Below are 25,521 nucleotides of genomic sequence, written 5' to 3'. Positions count from 1 at the left end.
TTGACCAAACTGAAAATGTTTGACAGGGAAATAAAACTCGAAACGTGCGTCAGCTGTTTAAAAAGACAATAGCTAAAAAATCACCCATTATATCTTGTACAATTTTATCGAAATAATACTACTAGTACCGTTACTGTAAAAAAGGCTTATTATTCTACACGCTTACTACTCTTTACAAAGAGGTAGAAAGTTCCAGTATGGAAATCCAGTGTTGAGGAGAGCGTGAAGAAGGCCACGAATGCTTCATACGCATGTAAAAGGATGCTTATAAGTACATATGGGCTATTACCCGCTTTTATGCACTGGTGCTACACTGCAATTGTTAGACCTATATTACTATATGGCATACTGGTGTGGTGGAAGGCGGTAAGGAAGAAAACATATCTAATGCCATTGGTAAAAGATCAACGACTCTCCGCGCTTTGTATCACGGGAGCTATGAAATCAACTCCAACGGCAGCTCTCGAGGCTACCCTCAACCTAACACCGATTGATCTCTATGCAGAAAATCGGGTTGCAAACTCAGCTGTGAGCAACCGAACAGCTTACCTTTAGAACCTTCGCACATAGCTCAATTACTAGGAATACCACAGTCATTTCAGACTATATGGATTCAATTATGAGTTTTGGAAAACCACTAAAGGGCGTTATTGAAGATAGTGGATGGCGCAGAGGCTTGGTTCTGAAGAGTAACACCATTAATCTATTCACTGATGGATCAAAAATGGAAGAGGGGGTTGGCGCCGACATATATTGTGCGGAATTAAGCATCAATAAGGCTTTTAAACTCCCTAACTATTGTACTGTGTTTCAAGCTGATATATTTACTGTAAAGAAAGCAGCAGAACTTAGCAACAATAAACTACGCAATAAACTTTTACGTGGATAGCCAAGCGGCTATAAAAGCGATCAAAACATACAGTGTATCATCCAAAAATGTCCTTGAATGCAAGAAAGCAATCAGCAATCTTGCTCGTAACCGCAGGCATTGTGTTTATTGGGTTCCTGGGCATAAAAGCATAGAGGGAAACGAGACTGTGGATGGAATAGCTAAATAAGGCACGAAACTTGCAAGGGATCAAATAAGTCAGATACTTAAACCCCTGCGTACAATTCAAAAAGAACTAGAGGAACTCATGTTAAGAAAGGCAAAAGGCAGAGGGCTTAGCCTAACCAATTGCAAAGTTACCAGGATTGTGTGTAAACATGCATATGTCGACAAGCATACTAATTCAGTTATATCGTTCGATAAAAAAAAACTGTAGAGCTTTTGTTGGTATACTAACAGAGCACAGCCTAGTTGCAGCACACGCTTCCAAGCTAAATTTAACTATTAACGACGTTTGCAGAAAATGTAATGAGTCGGGTACAACAGAAACCTTGGAGCATCTTCTATGCGACTGTCTGGCTCTCTCGAAAACTAGACTATGCTACCTGGGTTCTCACAGCTTTGAAAGGCTAGATTCTATCCTTGAACTGCAGCTCGGGCGACTCCTAAAATTCTCGAACAGTACGCGCATATTGAGTGATACATATTTTCTCTAAATAGGGCTCTGATCTGGTATCGCTATGGACCAAAATGGTCTATGCGTGACTCCGGCCAGCTAGTATAACCTAACCTAACCTAACTTACACGCTATACATAAATAAGTAAATAAATTGTATGTGCAAAGTGGTAGCAATTCAAAAAGAAAAAATAAATACAAAAAATGTATTTAGTATGGCAACTGTATGGCATTGACGTGCCACAGGCGCACTTCATGACACGCTCTAAATTTTCTAATTATTCTTGTTATTATTGCCTTGTTTTCTTAAATATACTATTTTACCGTAAATGCTTGGTTGTTAGTTAAATTTGCATAATTTGAGCTACTTGCATTTTTGATTTTTTTTAATTTTATTTCATTTATTCTATCTTCGCCACCTAAGCGCTAAATCGTGAAGCTGTCAATTTAATTGTGAAATATTCAAGTAAAATAAAGTGTATTTTTTCTCTGGATTTGGCTTTCAAAGTGATCTCCAGTGAATTAGAAGTGAAGTAGCAAAATACTAACCTTAAGTTTTTTTCAAGATTTTTATGCGCAAAAAGCATATGCTTGAAAAAATACATACTTGAACTCCTGCTGTGGTACATTAATGCATGTTTTACATACAAACAAACATACAATCATATGCGCATAGGTGCTAAGGAGACTTTCAGTTTTAACCTTCAAATACAAAGCAACTGTTGTCAGAGATTTTTCGTTTTTCAATTTTTCCTCAAAGTTGCTGCATGCTTTAATGTAACGGTATGTGTGCACGTGACTTCACATGTATGTAGTTGTATGTTTTGTATGCAAATGTGTGTGCATGCCTATACATATTTGAGGCCTTGATATGTGCATGTCATGTATCACACCAAAATGGCACGCAAAGATCAAAAATGTGTACATAATTCATAGTAGCAGGTATGTAAGAGGGTGTGAGTGCTGAAATTACCCCGTTGGAAATTCAAATCACTTTGAATAAACTTTGAATGCTTCAGCTTCACAGCTATTTGTCACTAGGACTCCATCTATTTTACTTCCTCGTAATGGACTTATTTTGCTATGCAAAAACATTTGTCTGTTTTCTTACAGTATTTGAGGATCGCTTCCGAGTGAAACCTTTTGAACAAAATGAAACGAAATTTCACGAATTTTTTACACAACAATAATAAATAAATAAATAATTGGCGCGTACACTTCTGTTAGGTGTTTGGCCGAGCTCCTCCTCCTATTTGTGGTGTGCGTCTTGATGTTGTTCCACAAATGGAGGGACCTACAGTTTCAAGCCGACTCCGAACGGCAGATATTTTTATGAGGAGTTTTTTCATGGCAGAAATACACTCGGAGGTTTGCCATTGCCTGCCGAGGGGCGACCGCTATTAGAAAAATGTTTTTATTAATTTTGCTTTCACCGAGATTCGAACCAACGACCTCTCTGTGAATTCCGAATGATAATCACGCACCAACCCATTCGGCTACGGCGGCCGCCGTACTTATTATATATCTTTAAAATAGATTGAATACATTTCTCATTAGCTACCATAAACGGGGTCCTCGATCCGGGGTCGTCGCCACTGTTTGCTAACTAATTTCCTGTGTTAAGTTATAGTCCTCCATGTCTTATCTGAGAAAGTGCAAGAAAAAAAAAAATAATTTCGGAAAGTTATGACCGCCTATATCATGTCCACAGATACCGTATGCACTCTGTATTTAAATTGAACTTTAATGAACTAATAAACTGAATGCGTATGCTTCTTCTTCTTTTTCCTGATTTACGCTATAGGCACTTACCCGATTTTCGCCGAGTTTAACAAAGCGCGACGGTCATTTTTTTCTCGTGTAACCAGCGCCAGTTGGCAACACCAAGTGAAGCCAAGTCCTTCTCCACCTGATCTTTCCAACGTAGTGGGACCTTCCTCTTCCTCTGCTACCATCAGCTGATCCCGCCTCAAATACTTTCAAAGTCGGAGCGTTTGTATCCATTCGGACGACATGACCCAGCCAACGTAGCCGCTGGATCTTTATTCGCTGCACTAATTCTATGTCACCGTAAATCTCTATCACATGTAACACCCGCCATCGACAACGTACAAAGGCCCAAAATCTTCCCCAGAATCTTTCTCTCAAACACTCCAAGGAATGCCTCATTGGATGTTGTCACCATTCAAACTTCTGCAACATACATTAGGAAGGAACATAAAGAGAGCCTTATAGAGTGTTAGTTTTGTTCGTCGAGAGAGGGCTTCACTGCTCAATTGCCTACTTAGCCTAATGAGAGATTGTCCATTGGACTTCAAGGCTAACATTGCACTTGGTATTAATGCTGGTTCCTAAATAAACGAAGTCTTTTACAGCCTCAAAATTATAACTGTCTACAGTGACGTGGGTGCCGATACGCGAGAGCGCCGACTGTTTGTTTGAAGACAGGAGGTACTTCGTTTTGTCCTCGTTCACCATCAGACCCATTCGCTTTGCCTCTTTAACCAGTTTGGAGAAGGCAGAACTAACAGCGCGGTTGTTAAGGCCGATGATGTCAATATCATCGGCATACGCCAACAATTGTACGCTCTTATAAAATATTGTGCCTGAGCGATTAAGGTCTGCGGCTCGTACGATGCTCTCCAACATCAGGTTAAAGAAGTCACACGACAGTGAGTCACCCTGTCTGAAAACTCGTGTTCCCTCCAAAATTTAAGTAGGCTCTGGATGTCAGTCACCAGATCGCCGTCTTTGTTCTTACAGAAAAATGCCCCTTGAAACCTTCTGTAAGTCGCTTCTAACAATCACGTTTTTCATCCTCTAATTTTTTCTTTCTGAAAATACGGGCCCCTTCCTTTTTCAGCTCTCTATAGCCATCCCACATGACTCGCGTTCCACCCGAACGCAGCGTGGTCCTATAGACAGCATCGATTTTTCCGAGGCAGCATGACATTCCTCGTCGTACCAATTATTTTTTCGTGCTCGCCGAAACCCGATTTCATCTTCGGCGGCGAGAAATAATGTTCCATTGCTCGTGCATACAGGAGTGAGAATCGAGTGACGAATCTTCGGGATGTCTCTTACGATTGAAGCTTTCCGATATCAAACATCCTTTGTGGAGTTATATGTACGTTTGCTGCGCAGAGGCATCTGAATTGGATCACAAGACTTTAGCGCTGATGTTAGTCACTCATTTTCATGACTTTACCAAAAAAGTTACTTTCGAAAAACAGGTATAAAGCACGAATCAACCAAACGTGCTGTCAACTTCAAGCTTTGGCTGGACCTAAAAGAAAGTACCTTCCTTCTAGAGCCTTGAGTTATAACTAAATTTCGGGCAGTTAATGGACACCCCCGCATATCTTACGTACCAAATGTATGTGCACCACCCCAGACTTTTAAGGCATGAATGTGGCTTCAAAAAGATTTGTCAAGCGGAAGTTTAATGCTAGCTTAGTAGTCCAAAGTAAGCTATTTCAGTAAACGCCTACAACATTTTTCCGACAGGGTATGTTCTTATCTATTCTTAAGTGTATAAAAATTGGTGTATGTGGTCTAAATTAATGGGATTATACTTTGTTAACACAAAGAGCAGTAATTTTTTTAATTTTGTATTTTTTTTTTTTTGTAATTTTTTCTTAGATGCAATCAACGGCTCGTTTTTTTCACAGCTCCATTGCAGCCGGTTTAGTCATTTCCTGCGTAAACAATTCACACAATTACCCAGTTTACAGTTTTTCATACATTAAATTTTTTCTTTGCTTTTTATGGCATTAACCAATTCGTTTTGAAAAGCAAACCGCTCAACTTTTGCTCTCTAAAAAAGCGCTCGAAGCCGCCTGAAATATGCACGCATACATAGACACATTAGTATATTTGTTTGTACATTTGTACTTTTAATACAGATCTCCACTCTCACTTTCTTGTACAAAGCAGTGCAGCACAAATATTATTGTTTTTTGTTTTTGGGTTTTTTCGTGGCATGCAACTAAAAGTTTTGCTCATTTTAAGTGTTTAATTATACCTGCCAGCATGTGGGTTTCGCTCAATGCATGTACCTGTGTACCTGTATTTTATGTTGTTGCAAAAATTCGCTTCCCAGACTGCCCATTGTTTTTTTGATTTTCTTGGCTTTGAATAAATGTAGTTAATTTTTATGTTCAGCACTTCGTAAAAATGCAAATTAGCAATCTTGTAGGTAAGTGGTGCTTATTTTTAATTTTTTATGGAGTGTTGTTAAGTTTGAAGTGATAGTTAATTTTTATTACAAAAAAATCTAAATAAAAAACGGTGAATGCAATGTAATGACTGATGTCATTTAAAATCTTTCCTGCATAATTACTTTTAGCACCTGTGTTTTTATCATGGAAATATTATCAGCTCATATATCAGATATTTGATTTTTTCTACAGTTCCGCAATTATCAATTTTTCAGTAATTTGCACAAACAGCCATTAAAATATGCGCGAAAATAATCGCTTTGGGTACATAAAATAAGAAAATAAAAAAGTTGGATTAAAAGTACACAAATTTATTGAAGGGTATAGTTTTGTTGTATCATAAAAGGATTCGTTTGGAAATGTTAATATAATTACAACAACAACTTCGCGTTTGCATAGAACAGAACTGAAGGAACAAAAAATGGGTTTTTGCCACGTTTTACCAACTTTTATTACAAAACTAAATACGAAAAAGCTTAAAACTCAATTTTTATTGTAATATTTTATGGAGTCGTCAACTATTTTAAAGTAAAATAGTGCTCTATGACGAATTGTGGTAAATTATGACAACTTACAGGTGTATTATGACAGAAAGATTTGATACTACATTGAGAGGTAAAGAAGGGGCGATAGAATGTTCAATTGTATAGAAACCACTCAATAACCAACTATAGCACGAGTATTTATTGATGAGTTTAGATTTATTTGTTTCCTATTTAATTTTAGAATTTAATCAAGTTTCCAACATGGCGCAAATTAAAAAAAAAATCTAACAATCTTTCACATTCTTTAGTAATGATTCTCAGACAAATTTTGAATAACAATTTGTGGATAAATTTTGTGTAATGACTTACGGATAAATTTTGAGTACGCAGAGCCATGTCCTATTAAATTCCAGCACACTGAAGCGTAAGTTTTAAAAGACTCAAAAATCGCATGATTTGTAACATTTTTTTTTTTTGCCGGAGGTACCTGTTTTCGTCAATATAACGCATACCCAAAATGTTTTGTGTATGGAAGAAAACCCCCAACCCCATTAGCAAAACAAAAATCGATGCTAGCTTTTAGGACCTTCAAACTTACTCTTCATGGCACCAACTGTTTTATGGTCAATCTTTAGCTCCAGGACGATGCTACGACTACTAACACGGCGGTCAACTTGTTTCAACTCTTCCTGTAATTTCATCCACGCTTTTGACATTTTATTTAACATCAGAAATGCCTGAATGGAATCGACAAAACCAAAATCGCACGAAACCATAAACACCTTACAAAGCTTCAGCGGTCTAGTTTGCATTTTCGCCTTCTTCAAAGAAAAACTGAAAAGGGTACTGAATTTTCTCTTTGTGTACTTCCATTGCTAACACCCTGTAACTCACAACGGAATGGAAAAAAGTAAAAAACAAGCAACAGATTTTTGTTTAGTGTCAAGTGTCACCTTGACCTTAAATTGTTTGATCGATACTTTACGAGATATCGATCACTATAGCCATCTACCGGGAAAATAATGTCTTTCTTTTTCCCCAAATAATTATTCAAAGTTTTCTAAGGAATGGAAATTTTCTAAAGAGTGAGAAATTTTAATGAAAATTTAAAAGTTTTTATTTTATTTTGAAACTTGGATTTTGATACTTGAACTTATGTGGATTTTATGTAAGAATAAAATAATTAAAATTAAATAAGAGACCATGATTCTATAATAAAAAGGTTGCCCAATAAGCAGCTTTCTCGTTTCGTCTTAACAAATCGGCTCCCTTACAAGATAACTACAGATTTGAACTCCTCCCTACAGTAGTTCACTAGTTTGGATCTGCACCATGGCGTCGTCAGAGCCTTGATCGCGGCTGGACTATCGGAAAAGATGTTAATGTCTCCCTTGCTCCCACGCTCCCTAAGCATTTTGCTTGTCTGCAGGAACGCAAAGACTTCTGCTTGAAAAAGACTAGCAGTATTCGGCAGTTTAAAGGAGATAGATAAATTGGCTGATTTAGAGGAAACCTCTGCTCCGACTCCCGATTCCATCTTGCAACCGTCAGTGAAGACAGAGGTAGACTTTCCGTTCGATGTAGACTTTCCGTTCGTTCCATTCCTGCCTAATTTGAAAAATGGCCCTGGCACGACCTTCAAAATCCAGTTTACAGATAGTGAGATCCGTGCGAAGTTTAGAAAAATACGATGTTAACTGCCCGAAAATACTACTATGTCCCTTGAGAGATTGCCTCCAGACGCCAAACTCCTTTAACCTGATTCCACTTTGAGCAGCGATGAAAATAACGTAAAAGTCGATGGGAAGGAAGTGCAAAACAACATTCAGGACAGCACTGTGGCAAGTTTTACAAGCTCCGGTTTAGTGATATTATAGCTCTTCCGAAGAGTTTTCCACCAAACCAGGCATCCAATCGTTAAAACTGGCCAAACCACTGCGTTGCACATCCACAACACACCTGTGGCTTGAGTCCCCATTATTTACTGCACATAGATTTGCAGGAGTAGAAGGCTATACTATCCTTCTTTACCCGATTTTCAATGTGTAACTTCCAATGGAGTTTGGAGTTCAGTATCACTCCAAGATACTTAACTTCCGATGAGAGCGGGAGAACGTGGTTGTTTAATTTGGAGAGTCGAAAGGGTGGAAGTTTATATTTTCTAGTAAGTAGCACCAGCGACTGAGTATAGCCAGTCACCTTTCCAAAATCTCAGCCATGACTAAGGGGTTCGGTCCCGATACCATCAGGGCCAAGTCATCGGCGTATGCTACTACCTTAACCAGCATTATTTAGCAGGGCGTATACTCGTTTAAGTATGTGGGCGTCACGATACAAAACAACAATAACTCACACGACGCAATGCAGGATTGCGGCATAAAACAGAGCATATTTCGCTTATGCCAAACTATTAAAATCTAAACTTTTACGGGAGATTGCAAACTACGTCTATATGGCCAGTTCTTGCATACGGCTGTGAATACTTAAATGAATCGTGTCTAAGAATATACGAGCGTGAAATAGTCATGCACCTCCTTCAGAAGCAACTCCAAAACTATAACGAATAGCCGCCGATTTCTTAAAGGATTCGCTTTTCGTTTGATGTAGATGAGGGTCACTACAATATACCAGGCAGCGAGATGGCAGACAAACCTGCCCCTCTTTGAAGGCAAAAATGTAGATTGTTCTTGATTAAAATTAACCGAAACAACCAAAAGTCACTTTCCCACATGGAGGTGCCTTTAACAAGAGAATTATGTAATTTCTATATTAGATTTTGCTTCCCTGCTGCGCGTAGACAGATTGGCGTTATCGAAATCAGGGTGGGCCCAGCTGCAATCATGTGCCAGATGTGATGAAGGTCGCATCTAACTATGAAATAGTCAAGCAATTTTATGTTTTTTTTTTAATATTTTTTGTATAATTCGCTTTTTTTTTTGTAATCACGAAATATCTAGCTTCGGAAATAAATTCCTTAACTGACAAATTTTCTGCAATTTTTGCGTTATTTGACATGGCCAGCACGTCCAAATTACCAAGCGGCCACGCCACACGCCTGCCATACGTGGCATTGTTGCAGCATCGTGCCCAGTTGCAGTGGGTTGCCGCAAAAGTGCTTGCGCATGCATTTTTTTGCACATGGACAGACATTTTATGTATACAAATAAATAATTTATTTATTATTGTTACTAAGTTTTTTTTGCTTCTGCGTTTGCAACAATTCCAACATTTCATCAACAATTCCACTATTGGTTTTATTAAGTGTTTAAGTGTGTATGTGTTAGCTTTTGTTTCTGGTTATTTATTTCTTTTTTTTATCAACCACTGGTTATCGCTTGCAACCTGTTGCACAGCTGACAACTTACCTTTTTGGTGTTGCAGCATGCAATCTATACAAGCTATATGTATGTAATATATGTCTGTGTGTGTTTATGGACAAAGCTCTTTTTAGTCCAAGTATTTCAGTTTGACAAGCAAAAACCCTCATAACTTATGCACGCTTATTTGTAAGCGATACTTTAAATACAACAAAAGCGCTTTGAACGCATTCGCCTTTTTTTCGTCGAATTTTTCGCAACACTTACGATCGGATTTTTCAACCTGCACAAACATATTGCCTATAACTTGTTATTGAAGGCAAATATTTTGTAATTAATCCAGCGTCAAGAAATATTAAAAAGCTTCACAGACGCCGCTGGCTGGCAGAAAAATTTGTCAATAGGTAATGTGAGTACCCAGGTTTTCCTGTAAATATTTTTTAACATTTTTTTTTTTGTAAGTTTGCTCTTTTTCCAAATATTTGTTTACATATTTGCATGCTATTAGTTTTTATGTGCCTAAATATTTAGCATGTGTTTGTTTTATTGTAAATTATTCATGAATTGCAAATATGCAGTGGCAATGCAAGTAATATAGCAACAGCAGGAACCGCGAAAGACTTAAGTAGCGAACTCGCTTTGGGTTATAGCAATGCACTGATTTGCATAGCTCGCTTGATAGCCTAGGAAATTTATGTATGAAAAAATCTATAAAATTGAATTAAAATATAATGTGGTGGCACGTGCAGTCATGTGTAAAGTGCTGCATTCCACCCATAATTCGTTTAATGAAATATTAATGAGGCAATACTTGAACATTTTTCGATGCCAGCAGAAAAATAAATGAAGTTTCGAGAATATTGGTATGCATTAGTACAGAACATTTGTACAAGTTGAATTTATAGAATATTATTTGTTATATTTATGGAATTTAAAATTTAAAATTATACTAAATAGCGCAAAACATGCCTTAGATTTCCAATCTCTATTCATCATAAAATTATGACCTGGTGAATAAACGAAAATCTTTGCAGAACTATTCGAAGTCTAGTCTAGAAAAAGCATATTACCAGTTGCCTTAAAACCACCCTTCTGCACACAGTTCACAGTTCACAGTTCCTACTAAAGGAAGTTTTTTCTTATTACTCACAGCACCCGACAAAATAGCACTGTAAGAGCTTGAATAGTTTTACATATATTTTTTTTTTTAATCTTTATAATTTTTTGTTACAAAAGTGTAGCTCATTGCCTAACAAAAACCATATGAGGCTACGTTTGAAACTTTAAACAAAAATTAGAGGAATTCCATAAAGATTTCCATCAGTTCCATGTTTTTTGCACGACATTTTTTATATGAAGAAAATGCGCAACACCGTTAAGGAAAAAAAATTATAAAAAGTCAAGCGAAGTTTTTGGCAACTTTTTTCGCTTTTTAATACTGAAGTTTAATGAGCTATGGTTAAATTTGAAAATTTATTGAAAATTCGGTCGTCATCAACAAATGCACAATCCACCCCCTCTTCCTTTCCTCATTCATAGTATTCTTATTTCTTTTGCAGTAGTAAAACAAAGAACGAATTTTTGATATTCGTTTAAGTTTGCCCTCTCTGGGTAACCATTTCAACCTAATCTAAAATTGGATTCATATTTTATAAAAAACAAAAAATAAAGGGCATTCAAAAAGCAAAAAAGGAACAAATTTTATAAAAATTGTCCAAATGTGGGCGTGGGGTTTTTGGGGGTGTGGTCGTTCTGTGGTGGGTTGTTGCAGCACTTCAAAAGACTCCATCAAGCTTGAGAGCAGTCGATTCATTATATGAATATTATCTTATTTAATAGTAAAGTTTATCAATTTGTGCTCTGAAAATTTGATTATTTAGTTGATGAAAGCCTATGGCCCTTATATGTCACATAGAGTAGATTCGATTTGCATTATGAACTAAAAGTGTAGGCCCATCCAATTAGGGAAATTGGGGGTAAGAATATTTTAGCAATAGTTGAAAAGTTTCAATCCATCCCTTCTCAGAAGTTGAAGCCTGAATTAACTGAAATTTTTCCTTGATCTCGAACGAGATCCGGCAAACCCTTCCTTGGTAGCTGGAAATGCAAGGACAAGAATTTTGAATCCGTAATTTCGTAAGACCTTCGACCATTTTGACTTGCCTTTACAAATTTTCCTTAGCAATATCTGTAGAGAAAAATATAAATAGTCCAAAATATAAATAATCCCAAGAGCCAATATAGAATTATCGCATTTAGTGTGTCTAGTTGCTTAAAAGCAAATTGCAGGAAAAGCTCGGCCAAAACAGCTAAAAGAAGTGTTCGCGCCAATTATTTATTATTTTCATTTGCTTTAAAAACTTTTGATGGCTCCATCAGCTTTGAATAATTTTTCTTTGTGACCTTCAAGAAGGCGGCAAATTGATCAGCTGAAATTATTAATTTTCTTTTTGTTTCTTATTTTTATTTTCTTAAATCCTAACACAATAATTTTGAAAATTATTTTTATATGCGTGTTAGACATATTTAGGTGGCATTAGTTGAAATGGAAAATTTACACTTTTTATTAATTCGATATTACTAATCCTTTGAACTGATTTTAATAGCATGAAAATTAATTTTTATTTAATTGTCTAAGCTTTGCCTGGAATTTGAAGGTGAGCAGTTGAAAACTCTTATCACCCAGACAAAGAAAGACACAGACGCCCAAAGTAGATCTCTTCTCAGCAAAGCTTTGTAAAATGTTTGCTCTGTTTCAGGTTTGATTCATTGCCTTAACTTTTAAGTCAAGTGTGTACGTAAGTATTTGTTCACTGAACTATGTATATGTACATCCTGTGTTGGATGTTGTTTCTCCAACTTCTGGTATGCGTCTTAATATTGTTTCACAAATGGAAGGCTTCACAATTTTGTATCACCTTTGCATGGAATAGAATTTTATAGTGCTAAATAAAAAGCTTTATAGTGCCGAAAATTTTTGACGATTTTAACTTTGTCTACAGAGAGGCGATCGATGTTGAAAAACCTAGTGATGTTTGATAGCCAGAGTAGACATCAGAATGATAGTAATTCGCACACCCAATAGGCTACGGCAGCCAAGTTGAGAAGCCAGCTGCCTAACCAACAAAAGGTGTTAAATCAACTGTAGAAATTGGTAAGCCTGCTCTTAGCTCTACACTCGATTTTATTGGGTTGGGTTCGGAAAGTTCAACATACAGGTAGATTAAGGCTCAAAAGAATTAGGGACTAAAATATCCATTCACTTATATTTAATAATACAAATATATGAAGTATGCAATTATCTAAGATTCTGTGTCAATTATTTCAATTATTTTTTAAACAAACCATCTCTCAACTGGTGCCTGAGCCAAAGCATCGATAACGCAAAAGTTTTCCCCATAATAGAGACTGAGAAAAAGGATACACGAGTGAAGCAAAATCCCGCGATTATAGTGAAATTGTTTCAAAGTAACCAAAAAGTGAATAAGGAATTCTAACTAATTATGTACCAGTCTATCCTATATAAGAAATATTCAAAAAAAAAAAGCATTAAATTTTAAAACTTGATTTCATGCCACCTTCTTACCCTCCGTTGGATACATTTTTTAAAGCGTTCAGTTGAGCACCCGGGGCTGGCCTTTTTTCGAGGATCCCTCTTAAAAGGTTATATCCATAAATCGATAAAAACTTAAATTTTAGAAAGCTACCTGGAAGCTCAAGTCTTTAGCTATAATAGAACTTTGTTAAATTCACGTCCAAAGTCGAAAAAGTTTGGCCAAACCCGGTTGCCCAACGGAGAGATAAATAAAAACTGTCGGCAAAGTACTGAACAAATTCAACCATAGACAAAACGAAGAGAACTTGCTCACAAATACACCTTTCGATTAAAAAAATGGATTTTGCGTAAGTTGTATATGAAAGATTTACAAATAAGCATTGAAAATCCCATTCATTAGAATCTCTATTTTTATTCAACATATTTTAATAAAAGGGATCTCACTTTACCTAGATTACAGCTGCTTTTTCAGATAGAGTTAGGTAGCTCGGTAAAATTTTGAAATCTGAACACATTTAATTTCTCTCTTTCTTGGAACAAATAAGTTGAATTAAATTTTCTTTGAGTGCACAAAAATAATTTGTTTGAGGCAATTCGACTAACAATAATCGTTTTTCACTTCATAACTTTGTTTGAAGCCGTTTTCCTTGTGGTTTATTACATACAAACCACCTTGATAAAAATGTTTCCGGAATTCAAAAAATTCAAAATACAAGTTTATTCTTCAAAAGTGATTGTATCGCCTTCAAAATACTTCCATCACCTCCAACGCATTTATACCAGTGTTTGATCCAGATCTCATTTTCTGTGCATTTTTAGAATTCTATGTATAGCCAGCAGAGCCATCTTTGGTTTTTCTATATTTTCATTTCGGCTGTAAATATGCGTTCTCTGTAGTAGCTTTTTGACTGAATCAAACAGAAAAAAAAATCACAGGGATCCATATAAGGCGAATTCGATGACTGTTGGATGGTTTCGTTTCGTTCTTGGTCAAAAATTCACGAATAATGATGAGACTGTGCGACGGTGAGTTATTATAGTGTATAATCCAAGAGTTGAGTGAACTCACGTCTCTTCTCGCGTTTAATGAATGCTGGATCGCGTTCGAGCTGTGGCGATATCAACGAGGGCCTTTGTTTCGCATGAAATTCATTAACTCCAAGTTATTAATCAACTTTTATCACTTTTTGATGTCGATTGTCTGACGAACGTATGACGACTACCCCACCCACTGAATCTATTTTTAACTCAAAATGTAAGACAAACTCGTTGTTATGAACTCAAGTTCACCATTTAAAACTGTAAATAATCGAAGACACGAATGTCAAGCAATGGCAATAAAGTTTTGGTAGGAATGTTAATCACAGATATGGTCACCTGACGGTTGTTCCGGGGACTTTTTGATCAAAGTGTATTTATATAATATATAATAATATGAAAAATAGTTGATATTTAAAAAAAAACGTATTTTCCCCAAAAGCGAACACATCCAGGATTAAAGATGTACGAACAAAGTCATATTTTTTTTTCCTTGTTCACTCCACTCGGGAGCATAGGGCCTCAACAAGACTCAGTCTTGCGTTGGTTTCAGTAATCTATTTGCTTTCTGACAGGGTAGGTGATTGCCCACCTGTCCTTGCTTAGGAACAACGCCTTCTTACTGCTTTGTGCGCCATCTTTTTCTGGCAGAAGGATCACACGGATGGTTGAAGACTTCGCTAAATTTGGTGTGTCTGCGCTATTACCGCGATTGCCCGCTTCCTCTTGCTGGCGCCACTGATGCAATATGTAACTGTGTCTTTTTCTTAATTTTTTTGCTTGTTTTAGCAGCCACAATGCAAGTAATGCGCTGACTTTTTGTGCAGAAGTAAGGATTGGAAGGATAAGGTTTTTGGGGTTGAGAAATTCATTTTTGTGTTTATAGAAACTAGGTAAGTTTGGAAACATGCGAGGACCGTGCTTTACGTGGGATTCGAGTCCACAAGCTCTGGGATGGCAGGCTAGTGCACTTACGCTAGACTACCGAGTCCGACAAAGGCATAAAGCTGCTTCTTATTGACATCGCAAAGGGCCAATCTCCAGCGAATATCCATCTTAACCTAATTAGTTATTATCACATAACAGTTAAAGAACTCACACAAACACACATACATACATATGTTATGCACAATAAGTCAAGACGAAATACGCCGCCGGCAAAAGCCTACTGCCACTTAATGCAAGTGAAAGGTTCTGTGGAGTTGCACAAGTGCACTGTGGTGAAAGATAACTGAACTGTGCCAGTGATAGCTAAAACGTTCAGTATCAAATCGAACTACACCAAAACTTGTTTAGCTAATTGTGTGTTAAATAAGTCACTAATAACCACAGCGGAGTAACGCCGGCTCGTAGCACCAAATACACACGCACACAAAAAGTCGCAGCAAACGGCTGACCAAAAATGGGAGCAAACAAGAAGAAGAGAAATATGTACGCATTGTACATATGTGTGAGTGTGTGTGTGTATGTATGTGTTTCGCCACAAGATTCCAATTAATAAATACATAAATAAACAACACGCACCAAATGCGGTCGCGTTGAAATTAACAATTCCTGTCTGCTACCGCTGTTGCTGTTGTTGTTGTGGCGCGCCACCAAGACGACAACAAACAAAAAAACCAAGCAACCACGCACTGACGACAATACATAACGACAAAGTAGTGATAGTAGCGACAAAGCGTCAAACCATAGCTGGGCAAGCGCAGGCGGATGCAGGCCACGCAGGTATGCACGGGAAAAAGCAACAGCAAAGCATCCCCTGAGACGTTGTTGGTTTATTTTTATTTTTATTTTTTTTTTTTGAATTTTTTTCTTTTCAATAGTTTCTGTGTGGTTTTATGATATCTGTGTTCCTGGAAATTGTGCCACGATTCGTTGCCAATTAAAATCCTGTCGCAACTAATACCAGAAGCGACATTTTTGCTTGTGTTGGCGTTGCTGTTTGTTTATTTGTCCTTTTTTTCATTTTCATTTTATTTTCGTCTGCAGCATCTAGAGCAGCAACATGTGGAAATAAAATGAGTTAAAGAAGGGAGTTTTACAACAAAAACAAAAAGGAAAAACAAACACTTCACTTTGTTGCATATACAAATGTTCCTAGAAAGACTTGGGAGAAAAGTAGAAATGCAAGGAGTTTGTGCAGCATTGCAGACTGTCTGCTGCAGTTAGGAGGAATATTAAATACGATTTTCTTTTCCTTTTCCATTTTTTTTTCAACAAAGCATACCTTTGCCGTCTTAGCTAAGTGCAGGTAGTCTTCTAGTTAAAATACTGCGCAGCCAAATAAAGCCCATCGCCATCATGCGCTTGGTGTGCTGCTGGCGCATTTTATTGGCATTTGCCGGCATTTTCCAAAAAGGTTTATGGCTTTGTTGATTTGCTACTTAATGTGCATTGAGTGTTGTGTAGCCCAACACCAAACTGAACACAGAATCAAACCGTACACTCAGCTTCGAATGGCTCCATCAAGTTGGACGCAAATAACTAAATAGCGCTTCCGCAGCCTCCATCGACTGAGTCGGCTGAGTCTACTACTTTGCACTCCAGCCGCTTGTGCTGACTTCCTTTAGTAAAACTTGTGCTTTTAGTACACAGCCCAAGTGCGTCCAAGCGCCTTCTTAGCACTACTCTCCACCTAATCATTTATGGCCCTTCATTCTTCTATACATTTTTTTCCATATTCTATTCTGCTCTGCTCTCGTTTACAAATATGGCCAACCACGCACATTTCACTTGCCATTCAAGCCAAGTTAATTTATGTTAATTGCTGCAGTGGCAACATGTAATTTTCCTTCAACTACTCCACCTGCACTGCATAGTAATGTCTGAACGGACGCAAGTGCGCCGGAGCTTTCTGATGTGGCCATAGAGCAGCATATGTTCAATAGTGTTGCTGACATTGGCATTGTTGGCCACTGCTGTTGCTGGTGCATGTGTACAACCATCACTTTACCATTTTAAGACATTTTGCTGTCATCATTTCATTTGTTGCACTCACTGCGAATTTCTTAAATGAAATTTATTTTATTTGCAAATCATTTTTCCTTTTATATTATATGCATTGCATTTGGGATTTTTTATTTTCTTATCCTTTTCTTACATTGTTTCTGTGCTTAGCTTTATAATTTTTTTATCTTCGTTTTACTTACATTAGACTTTTTTCCTTTGCTTTGTTAATCCATTTGATTTGTTTTTTTTTCGTTGCAGAGCACGCCAGTTGGCACAACGATCTTTCGAAACATTCAGGCGCTGGACAAGGATGCTGGTGTTAATGGACTCGTTGAGTATTTTATTGTTGAAGGCAATACGAACATAACCGAGGATGAGAAAATGACAATTGCCGATGGTTATGGCACATTTGCAATTTCCTTTCCACATCAAGGGCAGGTGAGTTTATGAAAGAATTAGAGTTATGATGTACCAATGATTCCCATAGTTGTTATACAGGCTGCTTCATATAGTGCTAGGAATTTAAGTCGATTATAAATATGGGGAGTTATACAAGAACTCCATCAAGCCAAAAGGCTTACAAGAACCTTCCACCTACAATAGGGAATTGCATAATATGTGTACATAAAGTAGACATAAGGAAAATAGTTGGTTTTTTGACAGGTCACTATTACTTAAATTAGCATCTTTCACAAATTCACCTTGGAAATGAGACAGAGTGTAGACTCTGTCTGGGGAATGATGAAAGCACAGAGCATATCTTGTTCAACTATGTTGCCTTGGTAACACTGTACATCTTTCAATCAATGAAATCAAGAATGCCCCTGTTGCGGATATTCTGTAATGTGTCCGCAAGGCGGAAAATTTACTACAAAAATTTGGCTTTCAACCAATTCTCAGCCTGAGACAGGGAATATCTACTTAAGTAGAACCTGATACAATACGTTTAATGGTAGTAGTGTCAATCAATAGTACTAGTATGAACTACTTCTAAAACGTGTAGGAGGACATTCTTTTAGGTTCAAGTGTCAGCCATTGGGCACACTACAGATACTGAACTTAGCAATTAAAAGACGTATCATTATTTTGCAAAGCATTTTTGTTTTTTTTTTCTCAAAGAATGAACTATATTTTTATTAAAAATTATTTGAAATTAAATTAAGAAAAATAAAAGTGAAAATTACAAGTCGTGCAGCGTTTTTTTCGACGGATGTAAATGTCTAATGCACATCAGCCGTCCAGCTGATTACTTGATTTTCGAATACATTGAACAAAAATATTTAATTAAACGTTGGCTGCGTTGCACGTGGGTCCATCATGTTTAAATCAAATGATCTCTTTGTCAATTTCTATTCTTTTCACACGAAAATTCAAAATTCAATCAAAAATTCGATTACCATAGCACTGGCCATTGGCTGTGACTGCGGCTTCTTACCCGTTTTCGGAAAAGAATGGTCCAAAAATGCTGTTTGACACAAATTTGTTTCTTTGATGCATCGGCTTCTTCATGATGACATGTGGATTTTTCCTTAATGTGACATTTCTGCCGGCGAGGTAAAAATGAGCTGCATCTAAAATGATGATTTTGTGGAAATTTTGGTAATGTATTTTTACTTTTACCTAACTCTGTTCAAGCAAAAAGCCATTTCATCTAAATGTATAGCCATAAACTAAGCTTCTTATGCGTAAAGTTTTAGGGATTTTTAGCTGCCTGAGTAAAAAAAAATCAGTATATCTAATTCCTAACGCTGGGTGGTCCACCATATAAATTATTTTTTTTTTTTACACTTTGTGCAAAAATATTGAAAATTCTGCAAATTTTCACCAAAATTTCTAACATTTTTATCACAATTTTTAGATTAATTTGAGCTATGCAGTTTTATATCCCATGTAATTTTAGTGCAAGTTGCAAGCTACAAAACACAGCTAATTAAAAAAAAAATGGTCGCCCACAGTGCCACACATTTTTTTTTACACAACTCGACAATTTTTTGTATAATTGACAAGTAAAGTGAAGTTAGATAGTCAAAATTGGTATTAATAGCACAAACCAATTTTATTGCCCATGAGTGTATTTTAGTACAAAGAAATCTTCTTCTTCTAATTTATGTTTTATTATAGGCTTCTTGCCAGTTTTTCTTCACGCAATGTAAATTAGATTTCATTACACAAAAAAACATACATTGCATTAAAATCACAGTTCCAATATAATAAATACAAATAAAATAATATATAAAGAAAGAATAGTAGATATCTTGCTCTTCTTCAATTTGCTTTAGAATATCTACAATAGCAATCCTTTTTATTTGATCATTGGGACCCCTTAGTATATGGCCATTCTAAGCTCCTCTTCTAGCCCTTACAAGTTTAGTAATGTCAGCAACTCTCGTTTCCTTCCTTGTTGCTTAAGGGATTATATACAGTTAGAAGGCCGAAATTAGCGAATTTTCCAATATTTTTTCTGAGAAAACTTTCAAATTTTTTAATCTAAAAATTTGTACATAATTTATTTGGAAAGGAGCTACAGCTGATTTCCGGGAGCTCCTCTCAAAAAAGACGTTTTGCGGTGACCACTATATCTCTAAACTGGATCCTCTGAAATGAAAAAACCAAACAGGTTTCGTTAAAGTAATGTTAAATCTAACCGCCGGGTGGCCGCCGTAACCGAATAGGTTGGTGCGTGACTACCATTCGGAATTCAGAGCGAACGTAGGTTCGAATCTCGGTGAAACACCAAAATTAAGAAAAAGTTTTTTTCTAATAGCGGGTCTTTCTCTCCATTTAATGTCTCTAAGGCATGCTGATACTTTGCCCCCTTGGGCATATCTTTCTCACACTTCTTTAACATAATATATAAACATCATCTCTTGTTCGACAACATTCGATCTGTTTCTAGTTTGCATCTCATTGGATTTTTTGCTACGACTAAGCTTTTTGTCTTTTCAGTCGATTCCTCCATATTAAATATTTTTGCAACGACTTCAAATTAAATAGCTGACCTACAATCAACGTCTAGTAGGTCAGCTATTAAAACAGTGTCGCCCGCATGGCATATTATGGCGATGCTTGAGTGTTGTATTCGGTAAACTTCTAATTGCTTAACCCCATTTATTATCTGGTCCATCATAACATTGAAAAGGACGTTTATAAAACATCATAAATAATTGAAACGTGGTAATGCTAGGTATTTGTAAGCCTCTAATTCTTCATGGATATGCTTAAGGATAGAAATGCAGGCGCAATATAATCTTACCGCTAAACATCACTACATTATTATTAGCAATTTCATCTCCCATATCAACAGTTTATTGTGGAACTTTGCTCAATCTATAGTATGCAAAAGAGGCATGGCACGCGACCATAAGAACACCAATGGAAATAAGAGAGTGGATGAATTAGCTTGGGATGAATCTATAGCAGTGCCCATTTTTGGTCTCCCAGCCCAATCTGCGCTGGCTTTTTCCTGCACTAGTAAGTAAGTAAGCAACGGTGTAAAATAGTAAGAGAGCAAACTACTGCAACGAAGTCAACAGATCTGCCAAATAAACCAAGGACAGTTGTATTTAGAACTGCAGCAACTACTTTTGGCCAAGGGTTATGAAAGCAGTTCGCAAAAATGAGGTTTCTCTGCAACAAAACTTGCTGCAGATGGCGCTTGAACAATGGCGCCGAAATTGTTCAACATTTCTTGTGCAATTTAGGCCTAGAATCCTTAATACAAAGGATGCTCGAGAAATATGTTTTATTGCAAATAACAGACTTATCAATTTTCTTAATAGGCTACTTGTACACATTTACAGGATAGTTAACTTGGAACGTTATTGTTATATTTTGTACACTCATGTCATGTTTCCTTGCTTAGAGGATGATCTGTTTCACATCCATATTAAAAGAATTATGTGGATAAGTGATAATCAAAATTTATTTTATTTTTTTATTTAGTAAATTTTTAACAGAAATAAAGAGAAAGCGCAAAACAAATGATGAAAGCATTAGAAAATGAGAACGCGCATCCTTGTATTGACGAAGGATGATAATCCGGTGTTAAAATGCTTTAAATAATTTGGTGCCATCCATTATCCGCGACTGATCCATTATAACGGCGATGTAATGATCACTAACTGACTTTTGTGTAGTCACTTGGGAAGCTCTGAACCCATTTTGATTTTCAATAATATTTAGTAAGAAGCATTTCAATTCAATAATTTGCACTAACAACGCATAAATATTCTTACTCGATATGAGGATATGGAGCTATTAAGTTCAAATTATTTCCCTCTAAAATCAAACCCATCATGGGTTAGCCAAACTTCAGATTTTCACTAGGCGATACCGGCAAATGCGGGCAATAAATCTTGTCACATTTCTATCGATGAATTTTTAAAGAAATCTCAATATGAAAAGGCGAACAGCAACAACAGCGGCGCCTAGTATAAGCATGCATATATGAGTGTACAAGGGTGAATCAATAAGTACATGCAATTAAAAAACAGGAATTTTTTACATATTCGGCAAAAAAATTTTATTTTTCAACATAAACTTCTTATATGTTCTATATATTTCTATAATTTTTTAAGTATTCCTTATAAAGCGATTTCTCGCTTATGCGGATTATTACCTTCGTTCGTGCCAAATATCCTACCACCATTTCTTCATATACTCATAAATTTTGGAAGCCGAGAACAATCGCAATTCGTAACTAAACGGATGCTGTTTTAGCAAATGAAAATAAAAAATAAATGATTGGCCCAATACTTCAATTAGGTGTTTAGTCGAACTCCTGCTTCTATTTGTAGCGTGCGTCTTGATGTTGTTCGGCAAATGGAGGGACCTACAGTTTTAAGCCGCATCCGAACGGCAGTGGTTTTTTTTAGAAGATTTTTAATGGTAGATATACACTCGGAGATTTGCCATTGCCTGCCAACGGGCAACCGCTATTATAGGAAACTTTGTCTATCATTTTGATGTTTCATGCGTGTAGATTCGAACCTACGCACTCCCGAATGGTCGTCACGCTACGGCGACCGCCTGCTGTTTTATCAAAGCAAATTCGGTGTTGTGCGTCAGTTCTTTGTGCTGATTTAAAAGTACTTATTTTCCTGTCAATTGTTCAAATTTTTAGTCATTTATGGTTCAAATCGCTCTTGAATTCATATAGCAGCTGTGTATTACTTTAAATGGGCCACTCGTCTTAGCTTTTGAAAGTGTTCCAGGCAAATGATACCACGAGCATGAAAAAAACTGCCTTCCATAACTTGTTAACAAATTCACTTGGCATCAATTCGACATAAGTAGTATACAAAAGTCAAAACAGCCTCAACTATTCTGCCTTCTTTTCTCTTATTTTGCGATTAATTCATGCTTCGCCCACAGTTAAGAAAAGACGCAAAATCTTGGTCGGATGGTGATTGAGTGGGACGATTAATGTTAATTGTGAGCAAACTCGGCATTTTCACTCGCCGATCGTCCACATGTGGTTGTACTATTACGACCCCATCGAAATGGAGTATCCCAATGGTGATTGTTTCCAAGCGATTATAATGGGGCGCATAATACTTTCATACTTTTCACGCTCTTATATAGATTAGGTTAGGTTGCAGCTGCTGTCTACTATGGGGCGCACTCAGCATGGGGAACTGGTCCTTCAACCAATTCAAATTTTTTGAAGTGAAAACTTCTTTAGAATCGTTGGGAGTGATTTGAGAAAAAGTGAAACGAAAAAAGCGACACTCTTGGCTACGAATATTACATATAAACGTAGCGACGAACTAAATAACTTTTAGGCCAGCGCCGACAGCATGGCGCGATAGCCGAGCGGCTAGCAATGTGAGCTTCCGATCCAAAATTCTTGGTTCGAATCACAAGAAAAAAAAATTTTTTATACAGTTATTTTATTTTATTTTATGAAATACACTCGGTGTTTTGCCATTGCCTGCTGAGGGGTGAGCGCTATTAGAAAAATAGTTTTCCTTAATTTTGGTGTTTTCACCGAGATTCGAACTGACGTTCTCTCTGTGAATTCTGAATAGTAGTCACGCACCAACCGGCTACGGCGTTTGTTTAATTTTACTGATGCAAAAATGAGGAAAAATATATGAATCAAGTTTGCTTACTGTTTACACATTTTCCAAAGGTGACGGAGAACCAAAAAAAAAGTCGATTTTCAAACAAATACGAGTGCATATGTGTAATTGTGTTAGAGTTTCGGTCACGCAGGTTTTGCTGGGGACGCTCATAATAGCAACCGCGTGTGTATTTTTATATTCGTAAATATTTTCATTTTTAAATATTTACCTCAATTATGCCGAAAAATAATACAGAAAAGTGTCGTGAGTATCGACAGAAAAAAAATCAAAAAATAGCATCACGGAATTCATTCACGAAAATTTAATAAAGTATACACCAGAAGTATCGCGGATACTTAGAAAAGATTACAATAAAGTTCCAATGATTTTAAGTGGCGATTTTAACGTAAATTTTGCATTGGACACAGCGGTTCCTTTAATTGACTTTCTCAATACAACATTCAATTTAAAAATGTGTAACAATCGCACTGAATCGACAACACGATCAAAAACAACATTTGACGCGGTATTTCAAAGATATGTTGACAACATCGAAACCAAAGCATTTGTATCATATTTTAGCTATCATAAGCCACTCGTATCATTTGTTGAAATTGAAAACATTGAGGATGAATAATAATAAAATGAAGAAAATAAAATATGAACTTTATACCAATATTATAATGAACCTATAATTATCCCGCTCCTAATGCTGCTTTCGTCTTATTCTCTCTCAGTTTGTTTTACGGAAGGTTTCACTTCTATCGCGTCTAACCGTTAGAGTGGTATTTTTTTTAATTTGAGAAGATTCCTCCTTAACCGCACAGACTGAATATAGTTATGCTGTAAAAAACCGTTAAACAAGTTGGCAACGAGGATGTGGTAACAAAATGGCGCGGAAGCGCTAGTTGGATTCTGGAAGAATCACCACTTTAACCAACCAACCAACCAGATTCCTGGTTTCAGCTGTACTGAGATCTAACTCAGTAAAAAATTGTCTACCAAAAGTGTTTAATTTTCATCTGGATAGAGGAGGGAGGTGGCACAGAAGGGCGAGACCATGTCTTCCTATTCTTCGTTGAGGCAGCTTCTGAAGAAATGATGTGTCTGCACGCCTATCCTCTGAGCGCGTCTACCTACAAAGCAGTCTTCTTCTTCTTGCGGTCCTCAATCCCTCGTGGATCTTACGGCATCACCATAAAACAGAGCGCCGTGATAACATAAATCAGTTTGATAAGGTTATGATTATTTTGGCTGTGATATAGGGATGTTGTGCGTTTAGGTGAATTGATAGTTTTTCGCTTATATACGCTATTTATATATTTTTGCATAATACGTATTTTTAAGAGCTTGACCTAAAGGGATAATACAAAACAGAAATATTGTTGGAATGCATTTATTTTTTAACATAATATAGTGAATAAGTTTATGGCATTTATTTTCTCAATATGATTTCCAGCATATGCCTCCCTCGGCTACGAGTTGAATGGTCACTTCTATCAGCCCAATTTCGACTACTTTTTCTAACAAATCTGGCCGTATAGCGTCAATAGGGATTGATTTTGGAAACAAAAATTCAATCAGCATGGCTCGATAGCACTCGCCATTCACAGGAACGGCAGATTCTTTCCCATATCGAGAGAAATAGGAACCGATGATGCCGCCATCGCTCTATGCACTTTGCGAGCAGGTTTAGTTCCTCAAAGTAAATTTCCACAATTTGGAAGCGTTGCTCTTACGTTAAGTGATTCATGATGACTTGTCATACCCTATTGAACAGATGTGACAACGCAGTTTGCAATTTCATAAGTTAAAAAAACACCCTATATAATCTGAAAAAAGGTAAAGGCGTACAAAACCTGCGTGAGATGATGCTGTACGCATCTGAATGTTAGGCAACGCAAGCTAAACACAACCAGACGATCCATGTGGCGGAAATGAAAATGATTCGCTGGGCAACAGGAATAACGCGCGTGGACAAAGTGAAACACATGAAGGTACGAGAAGATATGAAAATTGTACAAATTTGGGAGAAAATGAGAGAAAGCTAAGACGGTGCGAATACGTAATTCGTAAAGACGAAGACCACGTCGTCAAACTCCCCATGAGCATGATGCATGAGGACAAGTAGGGCCGAACCCAAATAGGGATAATGCAAAGAGTGAGAGAGATAATCTTAAAACACTGTGTAAGAGTTCGCCGTAATTTTCGTTGGTGGGAATTAGGCAGTCGATATCAACATTTCACCCTTGGTAATATTTTTCTCAATAAAAATAATGTTCACATATTCCCTTTCGACAATTTTTTAACACAACATGTCGCTGGAATCTTTTTCAAATGATTGCCACAACAAAATTATTTAATTTTTATTTAATAAAAATTTTTT

The 25,521-nt window shown here is 36.8% G+C and overlaps 1 protein-coding gene across 1 annotated transcript in view; it reads left to right on the top strand.

Moving 5' to 3' along the window:
- LOC129236030 (cadherin-99C) overlaps positions 1–25,521 on the top strand; it is a 300,265-nt gene that overhangs the window by 227,860 nt on the left and 46,884 nt on the right. The window contains exon 7 of the mRNA XM_054870202.1: positions 17,329–17,508. Within this exon, the coding sequence (XP_054726177.1) occupies positions 17,329–17,508 (180 nt within the window). The remainder of the gene's footprint in view (positions 1–17,328; positions 17,509–25,521) is intronic.

This window comes from Anastrepha obliqua, chromosome 1, assembly GCF_027943255.1.
Source record: "Anastrepha obliqua isolate idAnaObli1 chromosome 1, idAnaObli1_1.0, whole genome shotgun sequence".
NCBI lineage: Eukaryota > Metazoa > Arthropoda > Insecta > Diptera > Tephritidae > Anastrepha > Anastrepha obliqua.
The sequence above is the reverse complement of the archived record's forward strand: the minus strand, read 5'-3'. Positions and strand labels throughout refer to the sequence as shown.